We start from the raw sequence: 27,049 nt of genomic DNA on the forward strand, positions 1-27,049 counted from the left end.
GAAATCAAATAAACAAAAACACCGAATATAATCAATCAAAATCAATCGAGTCTATGCAATATCGAGGAGATATATGCATAAACCCGAGTAATACATGAAATCGGAAGAAATATCTTAAATATCTATGGAATATATTCAAATATCCTTAACGTGGTGAAAAATTTTAAGCTTCAATGTATCATGCAATTACAAGTTTCGTCTTACCTTTGGTAGGTAATTCTTCTTACATTAGAAAAGTAACCTTGAGGTCACGATAAATTAGCAAGTTCTTTGATAGAATAGTAAGTTTTTGTTCATAAGAAAAATAGTACATGTGGTAAATATAAAGTTCCTCAAAGTGGCTAATGACTTCTCACATTACAAGCAATAGTAATTTCATTGCGGTCAATGTCTTTCTTATATTGAAAAAATGTAATCGATAATTTTTTCCGTAATTACTTAGTTTGAATTAATGAAAGTAACTTCCGACCTAGCCAAATGGTATGTTCCCAATGTCGATAGCTTCTTGCTGCATAAACGTTTTAAGTTTAACCATTTAAATGATCAGTAATGCTTCAATTATATAAGTGTACATGCATACATCACTTTCTATAACGACAATGACCGATAAAAATCTCGGGTCTGCCAGGAGTGGAGAATAACCCAACGACCGGATAAATCTTGACGAGAATACCAACCCTCTCTTGATGCAATGTACTCATCCGATTAGCAATATAAGTAGGCGATTAGTTACCATCAAAGAATCAATATGGTTGTAACTCGCCAGTTGGTCCTGTAAATTCTCTAATGATTTATTATGAAAATGGGATAAATTTTCGTTTGTTTCGTAAAAAATAAATTATTTCGAAAATTTTTTTTTTTTCGAAAAAAAAAGAAGAAAAACAACGGTCTCTACCGATTAAAATGTGTCTACCTGATTTTTTTTTTTTTTTGGGGGTCAGCGTCAGACTGTTTGCCTGAATTGCCCATACTGAAAGTTGATGCAAAATTGACTCGATAGGAAGCCCTAATCACGCGCCACCGGAGGCGCGTGGATCCCACTCCACTTCCTCCTTTTCTTACACAATATCTGCTTGGAGCATCATCTCAGAGAAACGCAGGTGCAGATCGCGAACTACAGCAAAAGGGAAAAGTAGCAGCGAATCAAGAAAACCTCCCCGAAAGAACCCACGATCCAATTCATCAAACACCCAGAAGAGAAGCCCCCCAAGATTCACCACCAAGATCGGACTTGACTGCACTGTCTCCAGAGCTTTCGTCAGCGACCCAGAACAGCAGAATCGAACCCTTTTTCTTCTTTCGTTCTTGTCGGGGTCTTCTACCGCCATGGGCGACAGAGAAGAAGAACCGCCAGCATCCCCGACCTCGGCAGCACAGCAAGCACCGTCCTCGTACCCTCTGATTCTCAAGATCATGAGCAAGCGGCGGACTTGGGCGTGCCTCTTCGTGCTCGTGTATGCCGCCCTCTTGTCCTCCACGTGGAACTCCCTCAAGTCCATCCTGTCCTGGTACAAGTTGCAGGCCCACCAACACCCGTCGTCTGGGTGGCCCGCGCTGTACGCGTCGGTGCTCCTCGGCGCGGTCTTCGGGGTCCTCTCGATGGTCGCCGCCCTCGCCGTCGTCGTCCCGGCGACGCTGGTGACGTGGATCACGGTGGTGGTGTTGCTGGCCTTCTTCGGGAAGCCCAAGAGGGCTCTGGTCCTCGAAGGGAGGAAGATAACGAAGGAGATCGTTGGGCTGGTGTGCAAGGTTCTGCTCAAGGAAGGGAATGTTGTGGCTGCAGTTTGTGCTGTTCTTGGGTACTTCGCTCTTGTCAAAAGGAACGCTGAGGGTGTCTAATGTGATAGAATTCGAGCTATAACATTCAGATTTGCGGATTTTTCATTTTCTTGGGAAGAGATTAGGGATTTGGGGGTTCTTGGTGAGAGAGAACTGGTAAAGTTCACTTTTTTTTGTTTGGGTCTTCTTTGTGACGAGTTCTTGTTTTCAACTTTTCCTTTCTGTGAGAGAGGGTGGGGGGGGTGGGGGGGGGGTGTGAGGGGAGGTTCTTGAAATGGGTATGCTAGGCCAGGTACTCTGTGACTCTGTAACTTGTGATGGCTAGCTCTTGTAAAATTTTTGCCACTATTATGATCTTTTCCTTGCTGAATGCTGTGTTTTGATGATTTTGTCTGGTGCTTGCTTGAATCATTCTGTTTCCACAGTTGTTGTCTGTCTTTTCCCATTTCATATACAAAGGCCATTGAAGCTGCAGAGAAGCTGTTCATGGTCGTCTTCTGCGCCGTGGTCACCAATTTCAGCAAAAACCAGTGGCTCTCAAGTTTGTGTTCACTTCTTCTGTATTGTTCTCATGCGCCTCACTTCTTCTTCTCCTTCTTTTTCTCATGCTTTGGGGATTGAGTTTGGTTAGTAGAAGTTCAAACACAGTACACAAAGAGGATAGACATTAGACGCTGCAAAGTTGCAGCTAACCAATAGAATTGGAAGGCGCAAAAGTAGGTCTTTTCGATGCTCGAACTTTGTCCGAACGCGGTAAAAAAGTCCATGTTAAGGTTAGGCATTGGAAGATTTTCAGGTCAGCAGCTCTCGCAGCTCGAATGTTGTCGTCCTCCTCAGAAAAAGCTTATGTGCAGCATCGGCGGTTCAACAGGTGAAAAAGGGAATGTGCTGGCATTAAGTGTGAGCAAGATGGACCGATTGGATCTATAGGTTCGATCTCGAGGGAGCCGGTCTAGTTCCTGATTATTTATCGAGCTGAACTGATTATTTTTTATTTGTTTAATTTTAATTTCTAAATTAAAATTAAAACATTAAAAATAAAGTCCGTATTGCTCATTCCTATTAATAATCCACAGGCTCGGACAGTCCAAGAATCGGATCAGACCGATCCCAAAAATTGAAAACCATTCCTTTCGATCTGATTCTCAGTTCTTGGGTGTGATCGGACCAAATCGGGAACGATCAGCCCCGGCTGGCACCTGACGTAACTTCTTTCGGCAGCATGGATTGCAATTCGTTTTGCCTGGTGTGGAACTCAATATACTTAGCCTAGGAACGTGGCAAAGCTTATGTTAATGAAAAGTCAGCTCGCCCATTTGATTCTTTGCTTCAACTTAGACACGGCATCTGATACTTCTGTCTCGTACGAGTAGAGCGAATGAAGTGGCTCCGTTCCTAACTAAAGTCTGCCTTGGTGCCGACATTTGCATGCCATGCCATGGCCCATGGCTTTAAGGTTTTGACCTAGAGAAGACATTATCAATCTCTCAAATCCCAAATGAGAGCCCTAGTGATCATATATCATGCTGAACGGAATTCCTGGCAAAAAAGAAACGGAAGCAATCGCACCACCAAAAATCTCTCCCTCTGTACCTGCATGCATCAAATATCCATGCATCGTGCCACGGTATTTTTTAATCGGGAATACGTCATCGACAAGTCGGTTAAAAGACACGGTGCGAAGCACGGATGGATTATGCATGAGTCGAAGTTTCGATGATTCACCCCATGCGTGGAACGCTACTATACGATCCTACCCGATGGTAGTCATCCGAAGACGATATAAAATCTATCTTTCCCGCCATCACCCCCTAAGTTGAGAGAAAATATTTTTTTTTCCTTTCGTCCCGGAGAATACCCCCGAATTTTACGTCCTAGAGTTCGGACGAAACAATTTAAAGACTTTACTTATGTCCATCCTATCAAGTATTAACTACTTGTAACTAAAGTCATCGATTTTTATAGGTTTCACGTGAGATTTACGTAATAAATTAATATAATCTACCTTATTTACGGTTTTTGTTTCTTTCCGGATAAAAATTAACCATATTTATCTGGATTCGGATGAAGGCAAGCATCACATTCCACGTTTTTCTATTGGTTGAAAATCGAGATATATTTTCCCATGAAGGATGGATATTCGGCTGAGCGCAAAAGCTCGTGGTCGCCCATAACTTTGTCCAGGCCCAAGCACGGCCTTTCAAATGTGTGTAGAGAACTTATTGGAGGAAACCTACAAAAGGAAAATTGTTTCTTTTCCGCTTTTAGTAAAATGAAGGGAAAATGACATAATTTTTTTTCACGAACTTTAATAAAATGTGCAATGTGATGCCTGAACTTTGAACCTGTTCGGTGTGGCTCCCGAACTTTAGCCGGGTGTGCAATGTAGCCCACGAATTCTTGGTAGATGTTTAATTTAGTTTCTGGACTATATGAAAATATTCATCGTTGTCCATATCTTTTCATTAATTCAAGTTCGGCGACGATATTGAATATTTTCATATAGTTCATGGACTAAATTGAACATGTTTGAAAAGTTCGGGGATCACATTGAATAAATTAAAAGTTCTGGGATCGCATTGCACATTAGACTAATTTTCAGAGTTCATATCGAACAAATTAAAAGTTCAAAAGACCACATTGTACAGTTGGTCAAAGTTTAGAAGCCATTTGTGTCATTATTTTTAAAATGAACTTATACGACATTTCACTTTATTACTATTTTCATTTACAGCATATCCATCTTTTAGGAGTAATTTTTCAATAAAGAAAATACTTTGATATTTGTTTTTATTAATTTTACCAATCTTTACCGGTAGACACTTTCTAATAAGACTCATGATACATGATTGCATCATTTTGTTCATGACCCGTTTGCTTCATCTGTTTTTACACCAACTAATGACAAAGCTTGTTATTGTTGGTCGAGAAAGAAACAAGGGGGGGCCCTTTTTCAACCCATTATGCACAATCCTTATTGCTTCGTGATCGTCTTCTTGATGCAACTCATTATGAGATTATGGAATAACTCACTTTGTATGAAGGACCACCCTCTCCGATGGAGCAATTGAGTCCTTGCTTACAATTAGAATCCACGATAGAGAGCCAAAAGCCACTAATCACTCGCGATTTTAGAAGTTAAAGAAAAAGACAGTTTTACGAATTTGTTAAATCTATTTAAATCTTGAAGTCTTCTATTCATTCTTGAGCTTAATTTGCTATTTAATCTCAGCTCGACTCGAGAATACAAAGTCCAGTCCTCAGACTCATGGACTCATACTTGATATAGTCGTCAAAAGGAAATCTAAATTGATGTCTGAAGCAATACTAAAATTATTCAAACTAAACAAACTCGACTCGATATTTAAATAAAAAGAAGGAGTCAAGTTGGAGTAATCAGCGGGTAGAGGTTTGAGAATTCACAAATAAGTTAATTTGTCTATGTAATGTACCTAAGATCTTCACTAGATTAGCGGTCAAAGACAGTTGAACGAGGATGGATGGTAATGTCTGGTCGATGCTAATGCAGAGGAGCGACCGACGATGACTGCTGGTCTTTGTGAGGTTAACACATCTCTCCTTTTTCACAGCGATGGAAACATTGTTCCTTCTCTCTCTCTCTCTCTCTCTCTCTCTCTCTTTTCCATTTTCATTTTTCTTTAGTTGTTTTGCCGGCATTCATTTTCCTCCAAGACCTGCGGCTTAATTGGCTGGGTATACTCGGTATCAAGCTGCTTTCCATTTTGGATTTTGGTGGGGGTGGGGGTTTCATAATTAAGCTGCTTTTCTTTGAAATATAGCGTCTCTAGCATCAAATTAACTTAAATGCTGACGAATTTCTTCCGCAACGTGCTAAGCTAAGCTTGCTCAATAGTGCGCGGCACAGGGCGCGTGGTCCAGCAATTTCAGGAAATTCACGGTTGGATTACAGAAGAAACCCACAAAGACGATGTCACCCCAGAAAGGAAATAAGCAAACACAGAGCACATTGAATGGAAAAACAGAGCAGAAAGAGCAAAAGAAGAAGATTGAATTGGGCTGTGAATCACAACTCTGAAACAGGAGAAACTGTGAGTTCTTGGTCATGCCGTGGCATCATCCCTTACAAGAACTCAATGGTGCTCGAATCATCTTGTCGGTTTGCTCAATTAATAGCACCGGAGCAAAGCCATCCGCGGAAGAATAAAAGGGCTATAGCCAGGAATTAGTTTCACTTGGCTTGCATCACAGATTCACACCAGAACCGAAAACTCGGTGCGATAAGAAAAACAGGTACAAAATCCTCTTTTTGGCCTGCTTTTCTTTATCGTTTAAAGAGCTTCTTGATTTTTTGGTGAGGGAGATTGAGAGGTCCACATCCACCCCATGATCAGGGTTCAAGTGCCCCCCCCCATCCACGGTCTGCCGCTGTTGAACAGCCTTTAGCTTCAGTCAGTCCAAAACATTCTAACTCAAGCAAAGAGCTGTAGAAACAGGTACTCCAGATCCATCATCTCAATTAACCGAGATGGGCTTGAAGCTAACACGCCACCATACTTGTTTCACCAGCAAGCTCCCTCCCATTTCTTGTTACTCTCTCTACTGAGTCTCTCTGACGGCTCTTGAATCAAAAGTGTACCCCTCTCTCTCTCTCTCTCTCTCTCTCTATGCGTTGGCCTGGTTCTATATGCTGTCTTTCACTTTCTTTTGCTGTCCATTCAATAGTTCCTTGCAATCTTGCATAGACGACCTTTTACCCACTTCCCTATAAAATTGTCCTACACGAGAACCGGTTCATGCAATCTCTCTCTCTCTCTCTCTCTCTAGCTGTGAGGAGTGACGGGAAATGTGAGAAGCGTGAGTCTCGACTACACGTTACTGAATTCTGGCTTCTCATCATTTCAGACTCGTCGGCATTCTCAGGAAGTCCTCAACTTTGGCAGTTATAAGCGCCTATCTGTGGGTGTGACCTGATTTTAAGCCTCGTCGCGGCGTTTTCTACCATCCAAGCGTCGCTTTTGTGAGGAATTCAGTGCCGATAAGGATCTTGGTCTCCTAAAATTAGCTTCTTGTCCACGTATCATCACATTTTCAATCTTGGCAGGTGGAAATTTCATTTGGCTGTTCATGATTCGGACTCTTTCTTAACGTAGAGCCAAGAGGGTATCTCGAAACCGTTTCAATTTGTGAAGTTCTGCATCAATCAACGTCTTCTTGAAGCTGCCAACACTATGACATCGAGAACGGTTGCGAGGAGTGGGCTATTCTACCCATTTGTGGGGTTTGCATCCTGTGCGGCATTCCTTTACCTGTCGTTTGGTGACTTCAGGCTCAATTTCTATGTGGGGAAGAAGATGGACTTCGTGGCAAGAAATGGGACACAGTTCGTGGTGGATGGCAAGGTTTTCTACGTAAATGGGTGGAATTCTTACTGGTTGATGGACCAGGCGGTGGACGAATACAGCAGGCCTAGGGTTAGGACGATGCTGCGAGCCGGAGCACGGATGGGTCTCACGGTTTGCAGGACTTGGGCTTTCAATGATAACACTTACCATGCTCTCCAGATTGCCCCTGGTCAGTTTGATGAGAGAGTGTTTCAGGTAAGGAATACTTTAAATTTTGCCGATTGGCATCCATTGATTAAATAATCATGGTTATTTCCAATTCCTTATGTATTATTTTAATCGTCAAGTCATTATGGTTGCTGCAATGCTAACATGACAGTGAGATCCAGGATCCCAGCTTATTGGGGGCCGTGATCTTCTTCAGTTATGTTTAGGCTTTAAGTTTTGACTGCACTCTATGTAAGTAGGTCTTAGAGATAAAGTGAAGTGGTTTGAAGTGAACTAGATTAAATATCAGTTAAGGTACTTACTACCAAAACAAAGGGAAAGAAGGACATTAGCAGCTTAAGGACTGAGAACAGCTAATCCACGAGGTCATACTGGAGGACAGATGTAGATTGCTTAACATCTAAAATTGACTCTTCGAATACAGCAAATCTACCCAAGATGAGCTGTGGCACCCAATGCATTCTGGACTTGAAGTGATTCTTTTCCCCTTAGATTAGTAAAGTAATTCTGGAGGGTTATTGTCTTTATTTAGAGAAGCCCAGTTAAAAATAATTACCATATCGATTCCAATTATATGTACTTTTCTTTCCCTTTAATATTTTCTTGAGTAAGACAAAACCGATTTCCCTTTTTTTAGCACTGAAATCGCAGACTTCTGTTATTTTTGCCGCTGTATGTTTTTTAGAGCTTAACCTATTGAGTCACTTCATACTATAACATAGTCTCTAGTAGAATGCTAACATGCATTGGAAGAACAATCTAAAACTAAAAAGGAAAAAAAAAGACTTGAAGGTAAGAAATTCTATACACGGGTAGAAATCTCTTTTAACATTGCGATGACTACTACAAATGCTGATAGAAACATGGTCAGGATACCAAAGATAAATGGTCAAAATAACTCCATGAAAGATTCTGTTCTCAGATTTTTTAAATTGCAACTGTCCAGCTGTATTCTGCTTTTACTAGTCATTGGTTTCTGATTTAATTTTGGCATTGTGCGGCAGGCTCTGGATCATGTAATCGCAGAGGCTAATCAACATGGAATCAGGTTGCTTCTCAGTTTAGTTAATAACTTAGAAGCATTTGGCGGAAAGACTCAATATGTCAAGTGGGCATGGGAAGAAGGCATTGGATCGAGCTCATCCAACGATTCCTTCTTCTATGATCCTTCCATTCGCCAGTACTACAAAAATTTTGTCAAGGTAATTACTTGCTGGTAATTTCTGCCTTACCTGACAAGAATGCTTCAATTGCCTCCATCAGAACTCTCAAGATTTTATTTTTTCCCTATCCCATTGGCATTTTTTGCAGAGGAAAAGCAAGATGTTTATGGAAATGCCCAAACACCATAGAAGAGTCCACTTGTCAGAGTAAAACATACTTTAGGATTTTACACAGGGATAGGAGTATGGCTTTTTGATTCCTTTCTTCGGAAAAACATGTTCCATAAGCATACTGATGTACACTAACTGAAGTCAAGCTAGTGTGGATGTTGAGTTTTACATAGAGAACAGTGATTCTAAGCAATTAATGCATCTAGAAATCGTAGACTAGTGCGACTGAATAAATTAAGCACCACGTTTTTTGCTTGGTATCTATCTGCAGTGCTTAATTTACTATTAAGACAGCCTCATCTTTCTATTGCTTTAGAGACGACCTTTTTCCTTGCACTTGATACTGCCTGCATTGTATTTTGCAATCATGGAGCAATAATGAGGGTGTCTATTTTATCTAGACTGTGTTAACCAGGAAAAATACCATTTCCGGCATCGAATATAGAGATGATCCAACCATATTTGGATGGGAGTTGATGAACGAACCCCGTTGTATGACAGATCCTGCGGGGGACACCCTTCAGGTAAGGCTCCTACTCTGAATCAGATAATAATTTTACCATACCAAGCCTTTTCATTTTACAGCGCAATGGTAATTTGCTGGTGCAAATTTCATCATTGTGGTGAATGCTACTTCAAAATCGTGGTTCTTAATCACTGTATCGCCTTTTGTCTTATTCAATTTACAGCTTAAAGGTAATTGGACTTGTGCAAAATTCATCATTGTGGTGCTACAAATATGCTGTTCTTGATCATGGTATCGTGCTTTGTTTTGCTGGAACTGTGCGGTGATGAAGGGACACTGGCAGAGCTTCTGTTCCACTTGTGTTTGCCGACCTCTCTAATTTTTGGATGGAAAAAAAGCTTCAAGTGAAATCCATATTGTCAATACTCTATAGCGTCTAATGACAAGCTTAAACAACTCAAAGAAATGTTTGAACTATGGAAATACGCTTTTTGTGGTTTAGCTGCCCTGTTTAGGTTGACAAAATGATTGCTCAAGTTTGGGATCTTCTTACTATACAAACATTCGGTTTTCTTTTCTAATAGCTTCATTGGGACGATCAGTGGTTGTTATCAACTCCTTGAATTATTTATTGTTAGGAGGATACCAATTTATGTACTGGTTTTAATTGCAGGACTGGTTAGCTGAAATGTCAGTATATGTAAGATCAATTGACAAGAAGCATCTACTAACTGTGGGCCTTGAAGGATTTTATGGTCCTAAAAGCCCCAAAAGTTTAACTGTGAACCCGGCAGACTGGGCAGCCCTTTATGGGTCAGATTTTGTTCGCAATTCCAATCTCCCAAATATTGATTTCGCTTCGGCTCATATCTACCCTGACCACTGGTACAAATTCCATTACAATCAATTCAATGATGAACAGTTGTATCTTTATTCAAATGGAAAATCAAGTGACAAGTGATGTGGTTTCCTTCTCTTTTGGGTAGGTTTCATGAGCTACAATTTGAGGAGTCAATAAAGTTCGTCTCAAAGTGGGTTCGTTCCCACATAGAGGATGGTGACAGGGAACTGAAAAGGCCGGTGATGTTCACCGAATTTGGATACTCGAAACAGAACCCGAACTTCCATTCATCTCAGCGGAATCAGTTTTTCAAGACCATCTTCGACGAAATCTATGAGTCTGCCAGGAAGAATGGGGCAGGGGCAGGTTCTTTTGTGTGGCAGTTCTTGGTTGGAGGGATGGAAGAATACAACGATGATTTCGGGATTGTTCCATGGCAAAGATCATCTACATATGAACTGATAACGGAACATTCATGCAGATTGGCTGCTCTTCGCGGATGGAATCAACTGAAGGGAAGCTTGAGAGAACTGTGCTTGTAGGATAAATGAAGGGATACTATAATAGCATAGCAAAATTCATCTAGTGGGAATGACATGGCTTTGGGTCATTATAGAATGTGAAGCCGATGCATCGCTCCATGCTCTCCTCGTTTGCTATGGGGGTTCACAGTAAGTAAACCATACGAATATATACAGCACAATGAGCTACAGGATGTGGTAGAGAAACTGTAGGTATGTTGATATCATCAACAAAATCTGGTATAAAGAGACTCCTTTCCTGTATATCCGAAGATATCATCAATCTGACCGAGTGTAAAAGAGGCAAATTTCCCATATTCATTCTTCGTTCCGTTCAGTTGGCATACTTGTCATTCTGGGGCTCGGGACAAGTTTGAATTCGTTTAGTTTGTAAGAAGGTAAAAATAATAGCAGGCTTGAACTTGAAAGCCTTTCTTATTGTTCTGAAACTACTGCATGTTGTGCCAGCAGCTACACCAGTGGCTTGTTCCCTTCATAGGCAAAGTGGATCGGCGTCATCCTGAGTTGTGGCCAATGCTGCATCCTAAAAGGGTAGAGACTAAGCGAAAACGATATCTTTCATACTATGGTGGATTTTGAGAACACCGTGCAAAACCCCCACTGCAGAACATCAGCAGCTACAGGTCATATCAGAATCTATGATCAAGTAGTGGCAAGACATTGAGGCCGATGAGCTCGAGGGTATAGGTCCGTGTCGGAAAAGACACATTGCAGCACAGATTCTGAGTCAGAGAAGGTTTAAGGTAGCGGATTCTAGTTCACCATTTCTGCAGTAGAAACTACATCTCTTTCGCCAGCCGTAATCACATCGCAGTAATTCTCCATTGATGACTTAGATTGATCACTTGAAGCGGAAACCCGGGTTAGGCGTATAGCTCAATGTGGACCAAGTAAGACTAAGATCAGCATTCACAGAAAAACTTGTTTCCTCAATCATTTATTTAGACAGGTTAGTCATCAAGCTGCCTAAAAACCTAAAAACAGGGAAAAAAGAAAGAAACTGAAAAGCCAAAGAAAGGGGATAAGAAGAAACATAAGAAACATCCTAAAACACCGTGCTCAAACAGGAGCAAAGGCTGATCAGATCACACAGGCACAAATCCACATAATCTATCCACGTTTGGCCAATCTCGGAGAAGTTCTTATCGCAGTGGCACCACTGGGACTTGTCTCTCCGCCCTTCGCCGATCTCGGAGAAACCCTTTTCGCGCCCTCGCCACCGCCGCTCTTCTTCTGCAATTTTTTCTTGCCAAGGCCCTCCTCCACGACCTCTCTATTCAAGTCCTCAACCACCTTCATCACCTCATCTCCGATGCCATCTCCGCCTTTCTTCACCCGCATCCTCGGCAACGCAGCGTCGGAGCCCTTACTCTTAGCCTTCTCGCTCTCCTTGGCCACTTGATCGAACTCCTCGTAGAGCTTCCTCGCAGGCCTTTTCTTCTCCACACGAACTTCACTCTCCTTCTCCTTCCCCTCCCCCTCATCTTCTTCGCTATCGTCAACCAAAGCCATGTACCTCTTCCTCTTCCTCGCCACAGGCGCCGGAGGGGGGGAGACAGAACCGGCCCTTTTTCTGCTATCATCATCAATCTGTGGTTTCGAGGCTTTGAGATCTGAAGCCGTCCGTTTGGTTTTGGAGATCTTGCCCTTGACTCGGATCGACTTCTCCCGCTCAGCTCGGAGCTTCTTGACGCTGCCCTCGATGCGGCCCTGGAGGCGGAGGCGCTGGAAGCTGAGGCCGCCCATCGACCAGTGAGCCTCGTCGGCCCACGAGAGGAGCGGGTCGAGGACAGGGACCGGCGGGCTGACCCGGTCAGCGTCGTCCTTGAGGAAGCGCGGCCGGGGGAGGCTGCTGCCGTAGAACTTGCCCGGGCCTAGAGGGATCACCATGGCGATCTTGGTATGCAGCGGAGGGGAGAGAGAGAGAGATGAACGGTGGCTGTGAGAAATGACGAAATGCGTACTCGGAATTTTGTTTATAGAGGGAGGAGAGAGGCCGAGGGGGTCATCTGGCGGGAAGTAAGGGCGGGCAGAGTTGGCGCCAATGGATTACAAGATTGTGGGCTTGGGTTTGGGCTTGGGCTTTTCTTTTTGACCGGTGAAGTTTTGCTTTTATAAACCTCGTTTTTCATGTTTTCACTTGGCTTTCTTTCATTCGCGCCTGTTTCTTGTTCTTCTCGGTTTGTTTCAGGTATTGTCCGAATTCCGACAGCTCATACGTGTAATACAGAGGAATTCAGTTGGTGTGGAGGCCATTTCTGCATATGCAGAGATTCAGATACCAACATGGGCACGGATATTCCTAGCTTAGTGATCTTAGAGCAAGTCAATATATCAGCAACATCTGGCTGTTGTTGTTCAATCTAGTTCCAAACTACCGTTCTGTGGCCCTATTTGGTTCAGCATTTGGTCAAGGGACTTTGAGAAAATGCAAATACCTTTGGACTAAAGGTCTTTTTCAAAATACAAGTAGTGTTTGGTAAAATGTATTTTAAAAGCACATTTGAACGATAATTTTGACGTAAATGTTATTTGGTGAAAAATGAACTTTGTAAACTATTTTTACTTTTTGAAAAAAAAGCGGCGGCGGCCAGGGGGCGACGGCGGGTTCCGGCAGGCGGTGGCCGGGCGGCGGCAATGCGACGAGACCCGCGGTGGCGGCGGAGAGAACGGCGGCGGTGGCGGCGGAGAACAGCGGCGACGGCGGTGACCATGGGGCGGGCGGCGGCGGGCGGGCTGCTGCTGGCGGGGGCCGGAGGGTGGCGGCAAGCGAATGTGACAAAATTAAAATAAAAAAAAATTAGTTGCATTTGCACAAGTTCTTTAGCCCAAAGTACCTCTTTGGAAAACATTTGAGATCCAATTGCATCTCTCGAAAGTGAGCCAAAAAATAAACCAAGAACCATTTGCATTTAGCCAAAGGACTTTAGAGCCCCAATGCTAATTTCCAATGCTGAACCAAATGGGCCCAATATGTCCGGTTCCCGTGGATTTCTAAACCCGCAGAGAGTTTCTTCAAGCAACTTCATTGACGTCAAGAACCGGGTAGAGTCAACTCTAAAGATGCCATTATCTTAAAATTCCTTTTCTTGCTATCATCCGCTTGCGAGGGAGATGTTCAGCATTTCAAACGAAGTGTGACAATATCAAAGTTTGTGCAGGGGCTACTCCACCCGGAACTTTACATAGCAGGAAAGCCCTCAAGTTGTTCATGTTCTTAAAAGTCTGAGCTAACAGACACACCTGAGAATAGCAGAAACTGCATATATTCTCTAATCAGAAGCTTACTTTACCCCAACCCACTCAACCCAACTCTTTTAAGGGCTTAGCTTATTCAATGCTCTGAATATCTCCGAGCTCGTGTTTGAGTTTCGAATCTTTCATTCCAGCAACTTTAGCATTCCAGAATTCACTAGCCATTTAAGAAAGAAGACGGTAAAAAGCTTCACTTGCCCACCTTGTTTGACCTTAGGTGCTTGAGAAAGTTTTTACTCTTAATAGATTAGAGCCAAAGTTCAACCAGCAAGTCTAAAGAGTGAGAGTTCATCCTAGGACAGCAAGAAGCCAGTGACTGTTGAAAGGAATTAAACGAAGAAGGACAAAAAGGTAAATGGGTGCATCATCATCATGTCAAAGGGTTATCAACAGAGTTACATCTGCTAAAGAGGAAAAGATCCCTACAATGCTACAGATAAATGGAAGCGAGAGAAAAAAAGGAGAACAAACTATCAAGCAAGCCAGATCAGTCTTTCTGAAATGTCTGGCAACAAAATCTCCTCGAAATCATAAGTGAACCTTTGGTTTTTTTGCGGTGACAATCTGTGAAATCCGGAGCCCTCGACTAAAGGCTTGGTTAAACAGAATCTGTGTCTGCATAGACCCGGGCATCCAGGATAACACAGCTACCGGGGCCATGACAATCACTCCAAACATGATATCGTACAGCCGAGCTACAGAAACGACACTGTCCCAGATCCTAGTACGCTGCAGAATCGGTCGAAGAACTTGTGCTATCATTATGAGGCCCCATCCGGTGGGGAGAAATGCCAACAAACTGGTAAAAACATCAGTCAACTTGAACTGCGTAAACTTCAGCAATGCAACTAACGCAAGCGTTCCAAGTATAATGATCAGGAACTGCACGAGTCGGTAATAGATGTGTTCTCTTGCAGCGTACTTGTCCCTGGCATGTGATATAAGCACATGAACCCCGAAAGCTATGAAAATGCAAATCCAAGAGAGCAAGTAAACGGCAATACTTCTACTTCCAGCTGCGATTCCAAGTTGGTACACAACCCCATACTGGAAAAAGAAGAAGCGGAGATCCAAGATCACCTCTACTAGCTTTCCCCAAAGACCTGTGGTTCTTAGATGATTCTGCTCCTCATACCACCAGACTTCCCAACTCTCTTCAGCTTTAGTGAACACACCACTGCGGAACCATATCCAGCTCATGAAATCGTCGAAGTCGTACACTGTCTTCAACCAATCGAAACCGAGAGGGTTGAACAGAAAAGGAGCCATGACCCACGAAACGACAAGGAACCAACTTGAGATGGTCAGTGCTATGTAAGTGAAGGTGCTTTTTGCGGTAGGGCTGTGTGATGCATAAACTGTGAGTATCAGGCCAAGTTCAATTGCCTTCACAAAGTGACTACGCGCATAGAGCCTGTAGTTCTCTGCGAAACTCTTGTGCTCCACGACGAATCCACGTCCCGTGGGACGATATTTCGCACCGCCATGGAGAATGGTCCGGCCAAAGTAGTGTGCACGAGTTCCCATAGAAAACGTGTAGAAAACAGATGATAACTGGAGCTGCATGGTCAAGAAATCCCATATAGCTTGAAGAAATCCATGCTCAAGGGAATTCTCGACTATCATAGGGAGCGCAGTGAATAGACCGAGTTGGATGATAAGTTGCTGATTTAGAATAGTAGCAAGCGCTTTATTGTCATTGCTGTTGCTTGCAGCGGCACCTTCGAGCCCGCTTAGGCAAAGATAGAGCCGGCCCCATAGGAATGCGTAGACTGTCAAGATGACCATCATTGTGTTGAAGAAGAACCCGACAGTGGTGTAAAAGAAGGATAGCATCCGGAAGAAGTCGAGCCGATGTCCCAACCGATAGACATCTCTGCTAAGGACCTGTTCACCGTTGCCACCAGCAACCTTGGCTTCAAACATCGATATCTGGTTCAATCCAACATCCCTTCCCTTACCCACTTGTATGTACTCATGGTGTGTGACATTGCCTCCTCTCAATGTGCAATTAAATCCGGCAAAAATATCTTCGCTAATGTTGATCGCTCTGGATGCTTTGCTAATACCACCCCTGCCTAGGAACCAAAACCTGTCAAAAACATCTGGATGGCCATAATGCATTCGGACTTTCAAAGGATTGGCTAAGACCCGTTGCCCCAGCGTGACGAAACTCGTCTCTTGAGCTGACATAAACCAAGCAAGCGATGAAACTGAACCAGTGAAGATGTGTTCCCTTACCCCCAAGATGGTAGGCTTCCGAATGCCATAGTAAGTCTTGAATTCTTCCAGCAGATTCCGCATCTTGAGTGCCTCCTCGAAATAGTTGTCTTGGTTCATATCGATAGTCTGGACAGCATCGCCACGAGTGAAAATGAGCGCGTGGTTCTGGTTTTCTGGTTTTCCCTCTCCAAGCTTCAAGGGACCAGGCAGCTGGACCCTATATAATTCGACTTCCTTCTGGCGTTGCCGATCGTACTTGACCAGAACAGAATAGTATTCCTTTTCATTGCTCCCGGTCGAGACCTCATCCACATAAGCTACTCGGATCGCTTCATTGTTCTTCATCAGGTTCAATATTTCCTCTCCGCGGGCATCTTTCTCTGCCTTTTGAGACCCGTAAACCTGGCAAGCGACCACATATGTGTATTTCATTGCAGCGGTACCGGATATATGGTTTTTTGACAAAGGATTGACTGAACTAATACTAGTACTAAAACTCTGGGAAGAAGGCGACTCTTCCGATCTGGAACTGGTCGTGCCGCCATCTTGCCCCACCGAGTCCAGCGTTTTCACTAACTCCCGGATTTCCACCTCCGATGCAGAATCAAGAAAAGCCAGCATCTTAAGTGCTCGATAGTAGTACATCATTCCTCTGACTGTTCGAGCAAGTGTCTGGCCGCGATATGACGCCCAAAGCTGAAGATCTCTCAACTGAGCCATTGTTTCGTCGTCCTCATCGGCCTTCTTCATCTTCCCTTCTCTCAGCACTCTCTCTATGAAGTACTTCCACTCATCAGGATATACAGTCTTCAAATAAAACAGAATGTAAACTCCATCTTCGTTCTTTCTGAGAAGCTGTTCTTTGCTGTACACTACCTCTTCGTTGTAGTAAGGAGTCAGAACGCTGAAACCCAACATTTTCTCCACTTGGGGTGCGTGGGGCATGTTCATAAACAGCGAATTACTGAAGAAGGAAATTCGCCGTCTCGCCTCGACATTTGATGGAACGTTGTGCATAGAGTCCCTCGAGGTAAGAATGGTGTGCAAGCGCCGAACTTGCCTATAGAACTTCTTATTACTCAGTTCGGGCAATGCAACTGCATCCACAAAAAGCAATCCGCTGCCGGAAGCCAAGCCGTCCTCCTCCAGCTGCTCGTTGTTCCGCCTCTCTATGAAAAAATCTCTGATGGCAATCTCATAAAGGGCCTGCAGAGTGTGCACAATCTTGTCCAGATCTGTCTCCGAATCTTTCAATAGCTTGGCCAACTTCGATAACGTGTCGTGAATCTTAGGCAACACGGACAACTTGAAAAGCTTCGTAAATTTCTCGACCTCAATGGAGTGATCGATCTCTTGGAACAAAACAGTGAGGATTGAATGCTCCTTCGAGTCGATTTTAACAATTTCGAGCAGCAAGTGCTTGACACTGTCGTATGCTTCGATCACAGCACAGCGCCTGTATTCGTTCTTGCTGATCTTATACCAGAGCCACCTGTCAGGAGCATCAACTAGCTCCTTGGCCTGTCCCAAAGCAAGCAACAGCTCATTACAAAGGAGAAAACAGGGCCAGGAAATAACTCTGACACTCCAAGCACTCCTCGGCAGCTCCAAGAGCTCAACTTCCCGGTCAGATATTATATCCTCTTCCCTGTATATAGTTATGATCTCGTTCCAAAGCAAAGCGAACCTCAGCGCTTCGATCTGATTAGGTTCGAACTTCTGGTACGGCTTGCCAAGCCCATACCTCAGCTTCAGCCGGTGAAGAAAATCCTCAAACTTGTTCCCTATCGTTTGCAGAAGCTGCTCCTCAGGCATCAGATTAAACTGAACAGCGCTCGCAAAGAACTGGAACCGCAATCTCAACTGCTCAAGATTTCGGATCTCGCCCAGGTGATCTAACAACCCAACCGTTGCTCCGACAAAGGACGAATAGATCGAGTACCAAATCTGCAGATCCATAAGATAAATAAGCACCACGGGGAGCCACAACAGCCCAACCGCGAACCTGTTGCTGTCGCTGAAGAACTGGTGCCACTCGTACTTCACATCTCCCAGCTTCAAGAGCTGTTTTGTGGGTTGGATCATGGGCTTAATTTGCAGGAAGTAGCTGAACAAAAATTTGGTGGCCAGTACAAGGAGCCAAAATACAGAGTACTTCACATTATCGACCAGACCTTCTCTGAGGCCGCGACCCACGAAGTTGCGGCTCTGGAACCACCACGTGAACAGGTGGAAGATCCTCCAGTTTGTTTCCTCTAGGAAATTTTGAATCCACGGAATGATCATCAGGGCCAATCCCAACAGCTCGGGAAGAACAAAGACGGCGGCCAGCTCGAGAAAATTCACCAATCTCCTGTTTGCCTCTTGCGACCACCTCTTATCTGCATTCCTTTGCGACCAAATCCGTCCATAGAACGCCCCGAATGCGATTACCCAAACACCCGCGACGACAATCTTCATGGCCTTCCTCACACCTAACAACATCGTTTCCCTCGACACCAGGCGGTGCTGCGTCCCGGCATCAAGCAGGGACTGCAGGAACCTCATCCCACTCCAAGTCATGAAAATAGTCAAGACCTTGACTTGAAGATCCCTGCTCTTCAATGCCTGCCATGGATACTCCTTATCGTTGTGCCAAGCCACAATGATAGCCGCTTGCAGAAACAGAACCAACATCACCCACAATCGATCGAAGCTACGGAACAAGTTCCAAAACGTCCTCTTCTCCACGAACCCCGTCTTGCCAACTCGATATTTCTTCTCGTCGCTTGCGAAGAAGCTACTTCCGCGATTAATCGGCCATCTCAACTTTGCGAAGCACCTTCCAGACCAGAAGTACTCATTGATATCGTCATAGTTCCTCCATGCATGGTGCGGCGCAGTGCCATTCTTGCTCCCATTGACCTCTTTCCTAATCGTGTCGTAGATCGGCTTCACGACTTCATTCAAAAAGGCCTTCTCTCCAGAGAGTGAAGGCAAAATGGGCTGTCCAGTGTTCGGGTCGATGTAATCCTCCAAGATCTTGTTCATTTCCATCGCCATATTGTGGAAGATGTAACAAATGCACTCCGGCATGAACCGCAGATTCGCCGACTCGCCCCACACAAGGAGATAGAGCGAGACATAGAGGAGCTCGCGCTGTGGGTCTGAGATGGCCTGGCGACGGTCGGAGATCCAGACGTTCGACTTCCTGCCCAAGTAAGAGCACCAGAGGGTGTAGTTCCGGAGGAGCTTCTTCCGAAAGCGGCGCACGACGGCAACGTCGAGGGCCTCCATGTTATCGGGCTGCGACGCGAGCCGCATTTGGAGGTTGGCGAGGTGGAGAACAAGGTGCTCCCGTTGGTTCCGGACGTTGTCCTTCTGGAAGCCAAAGAAGAGGCGGAGCCAGTCGAGTAGGTCGTAGTCAGGGCGCCACGAGGAGCGTGGCGGCCTGCGGAGGTCGCCGACGGAGCGCAGGGCGGCGCAGGCAGCACGGACCTCCGGGAAGCGGAGGGAGGGGTGGTCAGCGCGGACGGTGTGGACTGGGATGATGTTGTACGGAGGCTCTTGATCATCACCACCAGGCGGCGGCTGGCCAGGCCGGGCTCGACCAGTCGGGTGGCCGGGTGGATTCGGGTCGCGACGGTGGCTCATTGGGTTGGGGTGTCCGTGGGGGGGATCGGTCGTTTCAGGCTTTGAGCAGGTTATGCGGTGGTGGGTCGGATTTGGCGAAGCTTTTGGACTGAAGGTGGCAAGCATGATCACTGTTCAAGCCATGGCAGAGAGAGAGGCGAGTTTTTTGCGGGATTCAACCTTTTGAATGTTATGATGCTACGCAAGTGATTTGAGCTTTTTTTTTTTTTAAACTGAATTTTTAGGGCAACGCTAATAAATAAAGTAATTGCTCAGATACGATTCCTCCTTGTATTTTAGTAAAAGATCGATGCAGTCTGAGCGATTTGGCTCCATCGTGTTTCGCATTTTATTATGATTTTGGGCCGATTTGCAGTTTGGACAGAGTGATATACAGTGCAACAACATGCGAAGCTCAAGCCATAATAACCTGAAGAAAATCACACGATGTTTTGAGTCGTTGACGCACGAGAAAAGAAGAAGAAGCAAAAAAAAAAAAAAAAAAACAGAGAAAAGAAAGAGTCTTGAAAAGGCCAGACATGTGTTTTAGATCCGTTCGCTCGCCTCGTCTGAAAGTCAACTCTCGAAAAAGAACAGAATCGAGTGTGGAAGAAGACATGATCAGTTACTCTTAACATCTGTCTTTATTCTATATCCACATATTTATGTCAGTATATCATGTAAATAATCTTTAATGACATTTTATTATTTTTTTCTCGGAATTTTCTATACTAACTTTTTTTTATTTCTTTTTTATTTCTTTTACCTTTCGCTAATTCAACCATGCTCATGCATTCGTTTTAAAGGTTGAATCAATCTCTTTTGCGGAGAAGAATTCATGGAAGAAAAAGAGGGGAATCACCCAATGCATGAAACATGATTGAAGGAATAAAGATTAAAGGGAGAGAGGCATGTGCTAGTCCTGAAAGGGCGCCCCAATCTCGTAATTAGTTTGAAAGGGGATGAACCGTGAGGATGATTAAACTAATCTCTCTCTCTCTCTCTTTTAAAGGCGGAAATGGAGGGTCAAAGTCATCAAATCTCGATGCTGCTGTTCAGATGCGAATGACCCCCTCTTTTTACGTTGTAATTAGTATTATTTTTCATGGTGTGGCTGAGCTTGAATCGCATTTGAAGCTGCAGAGACCAGGCCCGCAATACGGTTCGCAAGCATGCGGTTGCTTGTGCTCTGCCCAGATCATAAACCCGGTTTGGTCGGCACCGTCACTTTGCAATTCGCAAGGATAAGGTTTCGTGCTTGCGCAGCTTTAGTTGAGTGGTGATGCTGATGGGCTAGACGGGGGACGATGACTCGGGAGATTCGAAAGACAAACAGTAGCAGCTTGTTTCTTGTGTTCGCTGAAGTGATGTAATGACCATAACAGAAGTGAGCATCATTTCAGAATATACAGGATAGGTTTCGGATTTCCAAAAATTGAAAAATCTGTTTCGACAGGTAGGTTCTAAGTAAATGAAATCTAAAATAAGTTTTTATGTTTTTCGTGATATATATCTTCGAGCAATTTGCGGTATTTCATGACATCCGATAATGAGCATGTAATATAAAATTATTAGTCCGAGTCTTTATTTTTGCGACATTTACGACCGAGACTTTTATCGTGTTAATATTTCATGTTTATTCTTATGATTAAATATAAGTTGTGGTCAGTGAATTTAGTAACAAATAAAAAAATAATTAATTGTGATGATCGATTATAGTCGTTCAATTAAGAATACATGTGAAATTTAAATAGGCCTTAGATTCGACCCTAGAACTTATGACAAGATATGTTTTAGAATCTAAACTATGCACGATTGGTCCTAAGTTCAAAAAAATCAAAGAACTCGTTGTGATAGGTAAATTTCAAATTCTAGAAAAAATTTATACGGAAGCTGGAAAAGCTCATTCTTAACGAAGATGGACGTGAAAACTCGAAGGTGATGGAGACGATAGTCGAAAAGTGCTTTTCAGACAACGGTTGTATTTTGGGAAAGTCGAGAAAAGGGGAAAAAGAAAGAAGGTGTCGACTCGACTGTGTGTAATGGATGGACATTGGGGATGCGTTCGGATTAGAAACAGCAACAGGGATGGGGACGAGGCACATCTCTGAGATACTGACTCTGTTCTCCTCGCGCGTCAGCCTCAGACAGTCACCGACCTCTTATCCTCGATTCTTTCGGACGTCGAACGGCGGAGAAAAATCTCAGCTTTAAATTTCCCACATGTTAAACGCGTTTCTCCACGCCCGCAAAAGCCATTTCTGTATTTCCCCTCTCTTGTTTCTTTGACAAGCAAAAGAGCTGCTGCACACGAACCTTCCGCTCCGTCTCTGTCCACACCCATAACCCGCCCCCCTTTATCAACCCCCTCTCTCTGTCCTCTCTACACGCAGACGAAAACCCTGAAACCCCCATCGCCTTTCATCTTCTGAATCTCCGTTCCCGTGATCGTATCGAGAAATGGCGACTGGGTCGTCGGGCCGCGCCAATTCCGGGTCCAAGGGCTTCGATTTTGCCTCCGACGACATCCTCTGCTCTTATGAAGACTTCGCTAACCAGGAATCTTTTCATGGAAGCCATTCCGATCCCCCGATCCCTACCGACTCCGCCAAGGTGCTTGTCTCGACTATCCAATCGTTTTTGGAGTTCAAAGACTTTGTTTTTTGTTTTTTCCTTTCTTTTTCGTTTAGGTTATTTTAGTATTCAGTGTCCGCATTAGTTCTTGCTGTGGTAGTTGTGTGCGGAGATGTGCGGTGGGAGGCAAAGGTTCTCTGTTTCTAGGGTTAGTGGGTGTGACTTTTGTGGGGATTTCTGTCATGTCTGTAGGAGTTGGAGCAGTTTCAAGGTGCTCGGCTTTATGCAATTTCTCTTGTTAGAGTGGTAGGAACGGTGCAATATGATTGATAATTAAATGACAATTTTCGTTGTCATTGTCCCAATACAGCTGTTGCATTATCCTCATCTGTGGATTGTATTAGGTGGGCGAGGAATTTTTTTTTCAAAACCACTCTTTGAATAGTTTGTGTTTTAAGATTGTATGAAGTTTCCCTTCAACACTGTATCCTTTTCTGTGCTTTTTATCTTGAGGATATGAAGATTCTGAAATGGTATCCTTGTGCCACTAGTCATCAATATAATGTGAGGCGATGTCGTCGCCATCTTGACTATGCATCATGCATGCCACTGAGTTCAAGAAGTTTACTGGTTGGGAAGTTATGGAGCAGTGTCTGGTCTTGATTTTACCTTATCACTTGGAGATGGCAGAATCATCTGCTGGAAGAGAATGTCTTCAATGTAACGAAATTATTGGATTTGCTATATAGGTATTGCCCCTTTTAGTATATATAGGGGATACTCTTATTCGGTTTCGTTGTTAGGGACATGGCTTGATGGCTTCTATTCGTCTTATGCGAATTCTTGCAATTGCAAGTCTTCTATCTTCTCTTCATTTTTGGAATCAATTTATCCTTAAGGGCCTTTTACTCCTCCTTGTATACTCTCAGAGGTCTGAATGTTACTCTTTTTGCAGGGTATTCATAAGAATAGACTTGTGAGGCCAGTGGCATATGCCCCCCCTTCCTGTAGCCGGCCAGAAGATTCTTCAATTCAGAATGTGGTTTCCACTGTTGAGAAAAGCATGAAAAGAAATGCAGACAGTATCATGTGCTTTCTTGAGGGAATCAGTTCTCGGTTGTCGCAGTTGGAATTGTATTGCTACAATCTTGACAAGTCAATCGGGGAAATGCATTCTGAATTGACCCGTGATCATGATGAAGCAGATATGAAGCTCAAATCTCTTGAGAAACATGTTCAGGAGGTGAGTTGCTTCCGAAAATATAGTGTTATTTGTATAACAAACTTGTGGTTCATTCAATAGTTCATTTCGTGAGGGGTGATTAGTACTTAATCCTACAAGCCTCTTCAGCACATAGTCAGTTTAAGATGGTGGTACTTGCTAGCGGGGGGTCAGCCATATCAGACTGTTGGCCCAATTTAAGGAAAGATTTGCCCCACAGATAGTCCATGAGAAGTTCAGTTACCTTTGCTGACGACTTAGTTGATGAATTGTGGACTTTTTCAATTGTGTGCTCTAGGAAAATTCACATTGTTATCTTTTTCAGTTATGGCTTTAGGTTTCTTGAGAAAACAACATGGCCTTGTCTGAGTGGGCAAGATTTGACATTGGTGAACATTTTTCCTTTTAATGGCATTAGGGCCGGTGTATTGCTGGAGAAAAACCTATGTTAGGCCTTGTAGAATTTGTGGTTAGCAATATATTTTCTTTTTAGGTGAGTCATTATGTCTCATATGCGTCATTGTTTCATTCTTTACTTTGGACAATCCTTGTTTTGCTGCTTCTCTTTATTTTCCCGTAAGAAGCATCTATGAAAATTCGTGTTGAGTTTTGATGGGGATCCTTTAAACTGTAATTACCTGTGTATTGATTTTGCATGTGGATGTTTTATTTGACCGAATAATTTTAATTGTAAGACAGCAAAGATGTTTTATTATGGCCTTATTCTGAGTGCTGCTGTTTTTAAATTGTGTGGTGAGATTCCAAATCATTTTATTGGTTGGTAAAAGATTTGGAATTGGGATTTGGAGTTTGGGTTACGTCCATCTTGATACTTGACATCAAATTCTTCAAACATGTCTGTCAGACAATATTTGACAAGATGGGCCATTCCTGATAAAATTCTTCTACATTGATAGAAAGTGTGTTAAGCATCAATAAAGTCATGTCAGGTTAAGAACAATTGCTTGAGGGAAAAGTTCATCTTGCTCAATTCTGCTAGGTGAATTGAGATGGTTATGATGGTCAACTGAGATCTGTCGGATGTAGGGTTTCACGATTGTGCCGCGTGTTAATCTTATTTTCGCTGTCCTCTCTCGTTATGCTTGAGCTCTGAAAATATGGTTGTGTCCCGCCTATTCTGTTTTGTGTAATAAATTGTCCGTTTCAGGTTCATAGATCAGTTCAGATCCTGAGAGACAAACAAGAACTTGCTGAAACTCAGAAAGAACTGGCCAAGCTTCATTTTGTGCAGAAGGATGCCTCCTCTTCAAGCCAATCTCAAACCAACGAGGAGAAATCCCCCACCTCCGGTTCCAACAAGACCGAATGTATGTCTGATGCATCGAATCAGCAACTGGCTCTAGCACTGCCTCATCAACTAGTGCCACAGCAACAGCCACAGCCACAACCAGTGTCACTTACCTCACAGGCTCCTCCTCAAAATGTGTCTCAACCACAGTCCTACTATTTGCCTCCTGTGCAGATGCAAACCATGACAGCCTCAACTCAAATGACTCGAACACAATATATGCCTTCTGATCCTCAATGTTGTGCTCGCCAATCTCCCCAAGTGCAAAATGTATCCAGCGTTCCGGCACAGCCTATTCAGCCACAAGTGCATCAGACGTTGCTGCCTCAGTCATTCTCTCATTATCAGCAGCAGTGGTCTCGGCCATTACCACAGCAGGGGCCAGTGCCACCACAGCAACAGTCATCTGCACAAGCTCAGATCGTAGCACCATCAATGGTCTATCCTCCACCGAGCCAACCGACAACGCCAGCTCCTAAAGAAGCACCTCTGAGCACTGTACATATGCTAGGTCAATATTCAGGAATTCCAGCAACAGCTTCTGGTCGTCCTGAGAATGTGGCCATTGGATATGGTGACCCTGGTAGAACTATTCAGCAGCAGCAGCAGCAGCAGCCTCCACCTCATGCTATCAGGAGTACTTTTATTATGCAGAACAATGATGGTTATGGAGCTGCTGGGCCAAACCCTTCCATGTCTCCCGGGAATACATATATGGTGTACAATGGCGAAGGCGGAAGGGTGCACCATGTGCCTCAACAACCTCCCTTACCCCAAGGCCCGTATTTTCAGACGAACATCTCCTATCAGAATCCGCAATCCACACCACCCCCTAATCACGTCGTGCGAAATCCGGCATATCCGCAGTTTGTTAGGAAACATGCCGATAATGAGTTGGTTGATAGGTTAGTGGGCAAAGGTTTCCGAGTTGACCATGTTGTAAGTGTGATTCAGAGAATGGAGGAGAGTGGACAGCCAGTGGATTTCAACTCTGTGCTTGGTAGGTTGAGCGTGCCCTCTTCAGGAAATCCTCAGAGAGCCTGGTCTGGGTAATACCCCGGGCTCTGAGTTCTGGCTGCAAGAGATTGCTGTTGCAGGCTTTATGGAATAAATGGCGAAACTATTTGCATCATGCCGTCATGTATGTTTTCGGAATGATGGCTCTACTTTTGACTCGGTGGATATGTCATCTTTGTTGCTGAGGATGATCCGAGCAAATGGCTTATGTGGATTAGATTTTCAATTCATCTCCAGGGATCATTAGTCTGATATGTTATGTTTGATCCCACAATTGAGCTGCTTCGTAGTAAGCAAACGAATGCACATGGGTTTTTCTTCTAATGTGCTGGTTCATGTTGTATTTGGAGTTAGTCACACAGGCAAGACTATGTTTCGGGCTCACGGCATGGCGTCTATGCGTGAAGCCACTGTATTGGGCAAGGTTTTCGCACTGCGGTATCTTTGTTTCAATAGTGTTCGTTTGTGCAGGGCCATAGCCTTTGATTAGCATGTAGCTGCTCTATGTCAACAACTTAAAGGGCACAAATATTATGACTTATGGAAACTACTCAGTAATTTGGTTTTCTCTGTTGACATGAACTTCAAAAACAGAATATGGACACATTCAGGTTTAGGTCACGTTGTCGGTCCGTTTATGATTCTACTTGAATTCATGGAACAATGATCAAACATCCTTGGAAACTATGAAGAAGCCGCTCGCGACTATTATGACTGATTTACCCACTCTCTTCATCTTCACGCATTTGAAAGCGAAGTTTCAAGCCTGTCTTTCTCGTAGAAACTTGGTAAGGAAGGAGAACGGAAGTAGCATGAAATATTACTTTGAGGGCATTGCGCCTTGCGGCTCAGACAGAATAACTAGAGAAAAAGATGAAATCTCCAGCTGAATTTGGGTGTATTGATTCTCGAAGAAAACGATGGCATCCCATTTGTTGGCTGCTGAACAGTGCCTCAGATGTTGTAATCTCCCGCGAAGTGAAATGGGAAGGGAATCAAGAGATTATGGTCCTAACTGATCATAATAGTTCAAATAAATTAATTCATAAAGAAGTAGTAAGCACACAAGCTTTTGTGAACTTAAATCGGGAAAAGTGTCCAAAAAGTCCTAAATTTTTTTGCATTAGTGTCAATTCAGTTCTAAACCTCTTGAGTTGATACCGGTTCGGTCCTAAGACTTTTTATACCTGTACAAATTGAGCCAATCCGGTCAATTTTGACTCGAAATCGCTAACATGGACGACAATTGTCCTACGTGGTATAGTTGGCGCTGATATGGACATTTTTTAGATATTATTTAAATTATTTATAATAATTTTTACT

At 43.7% G+C, this 27,049-nt stretch overlaps 5 protein-coding genes and 1 non-coding gene across 6 annotated transcripts; 3 read left to right on the forward strand and 3 right to left on the reverse strand.

The window, feature by feature from the left end:
* Positions 1-1,125: 1,125 nt before the first annotated feature.
* On the forward strand, positions 1,126-2,002 carry LOC115752379. Its single transcript, XM_030690536.2, has one exon. It carries the CDS (start codon positions 1,327-1,329, stop codon positions 1,837-1,839), a length of 513 nt encoding a protein of 170 aa, XP_030546396.1. The 5' UTR covers positions 1,126-1,326; the 3' UTR covers positions 1,840-2,002.
* Positions 2,003-6,600: 4,598 nt separating this feature from the next.
* Positions 6,601-10,942, forward strand: LOC115752282 (mannan endo-1,4-beta-mannosidase 2-like). Its single transcript, XM_030690398.2, has 5 exons — positions 6,601-7,358; positions 8,336-8,533; positions 9,067-9,189; positions 9,805-10,016; positions 10,118-10,942. Exons 1-5 carry the CDS (start codon positions 6,990-6,992, stop codon positions 10,512-10,514), a joined length of 1,299 nt encoding a protein of 432 aa, XP_030546258.1. The 5' UTR covers positions 6,601-6,989; the 3' UTR covers positions 10,515-10,942.
* A 591-nt stretch (positions 10,943-11,533) lies between these two features.
* Positions 11,534-12,475, reverse strand: LOC115752283. Its single transcript, XM_030690399.2, has one exon. The coding sequence runs from the start codon at positions 12,402-12,404 to the stop codon at positions 11,625-11,627; it is 780 nt and encodes a 259-aa protein (XP_030546259.1). The 5' UTR covers positions 12,405-12,475; the 3' UTR covers positions 11,534-11,624.
* A 1,722-nt stretch (positions 12,476-14,197) lies between these two features.
* LOC115752328 (callose synthase 12-like) lies at positions 14,198-19,640 on the reverse strand. Its single transcript, XM_030690472.2, has one exon. The coding sequence runs from the start codon at positions 19,623-19,625 to the stop codon at positions 14,298-14,300; it is 5,328 nt and encodes a 1,775-aa protein (XP_030546332.1). The 5' UTR covers positions 19,626-19,640; the 3' UTR covers positions 14,198-14,297.
* On the reverse strand, positions 16,573-16,651 carry LOC115752382. The gene has a single exon (XR_004016733.1). It is a non-coding gene; the product is annotated as a small nucleolar RNA J33 (small nucleolar RNA).
* A 2,053-nt stretch (positions 19,641-21,693) lies between the features above and the next one.
* On the forward strand, positions 21,694-26,108 carry LOC115752280 (ataxin-2 homolog). Its single transcript, XM_030690397.2, has 3 exons — positions 21,694-22,217; positions 23,134-23,421; positions 24,569-26,108. The coding sequence occupies exons 1-3, from the start codon at positions 22,065-22,067 to the stop codon at positions 25,760-25,762; spliced, it is 1,635 nt and encodes a 544-aa protein (XP_030546257.1). The 5' UTR covers positions 21,694-22,064; the 3' UTR covers positions 25,763-26,108.
* The last annotated feature ends 941 nt before the right edge of the window (positions 26,109-27,049 follow it).

Source organism: Rhodamnia argentea, chromosome 10 (genome assembly GCF_020921035.1).
Source record: "Rhodamnia argentea isolate NSW1041297 chromosome 10, ASM2092103v1, whole genome shotgun sequence".
In the NCBI taxonomy this organism is placed as follows: domain Eukaryota; kingdom Viridiplantae; phylum Streptophyta; class Magnoliopsida; order Myrtales; family Myrtaceae; genus Rhodamnia; species Rhodamnia argentea.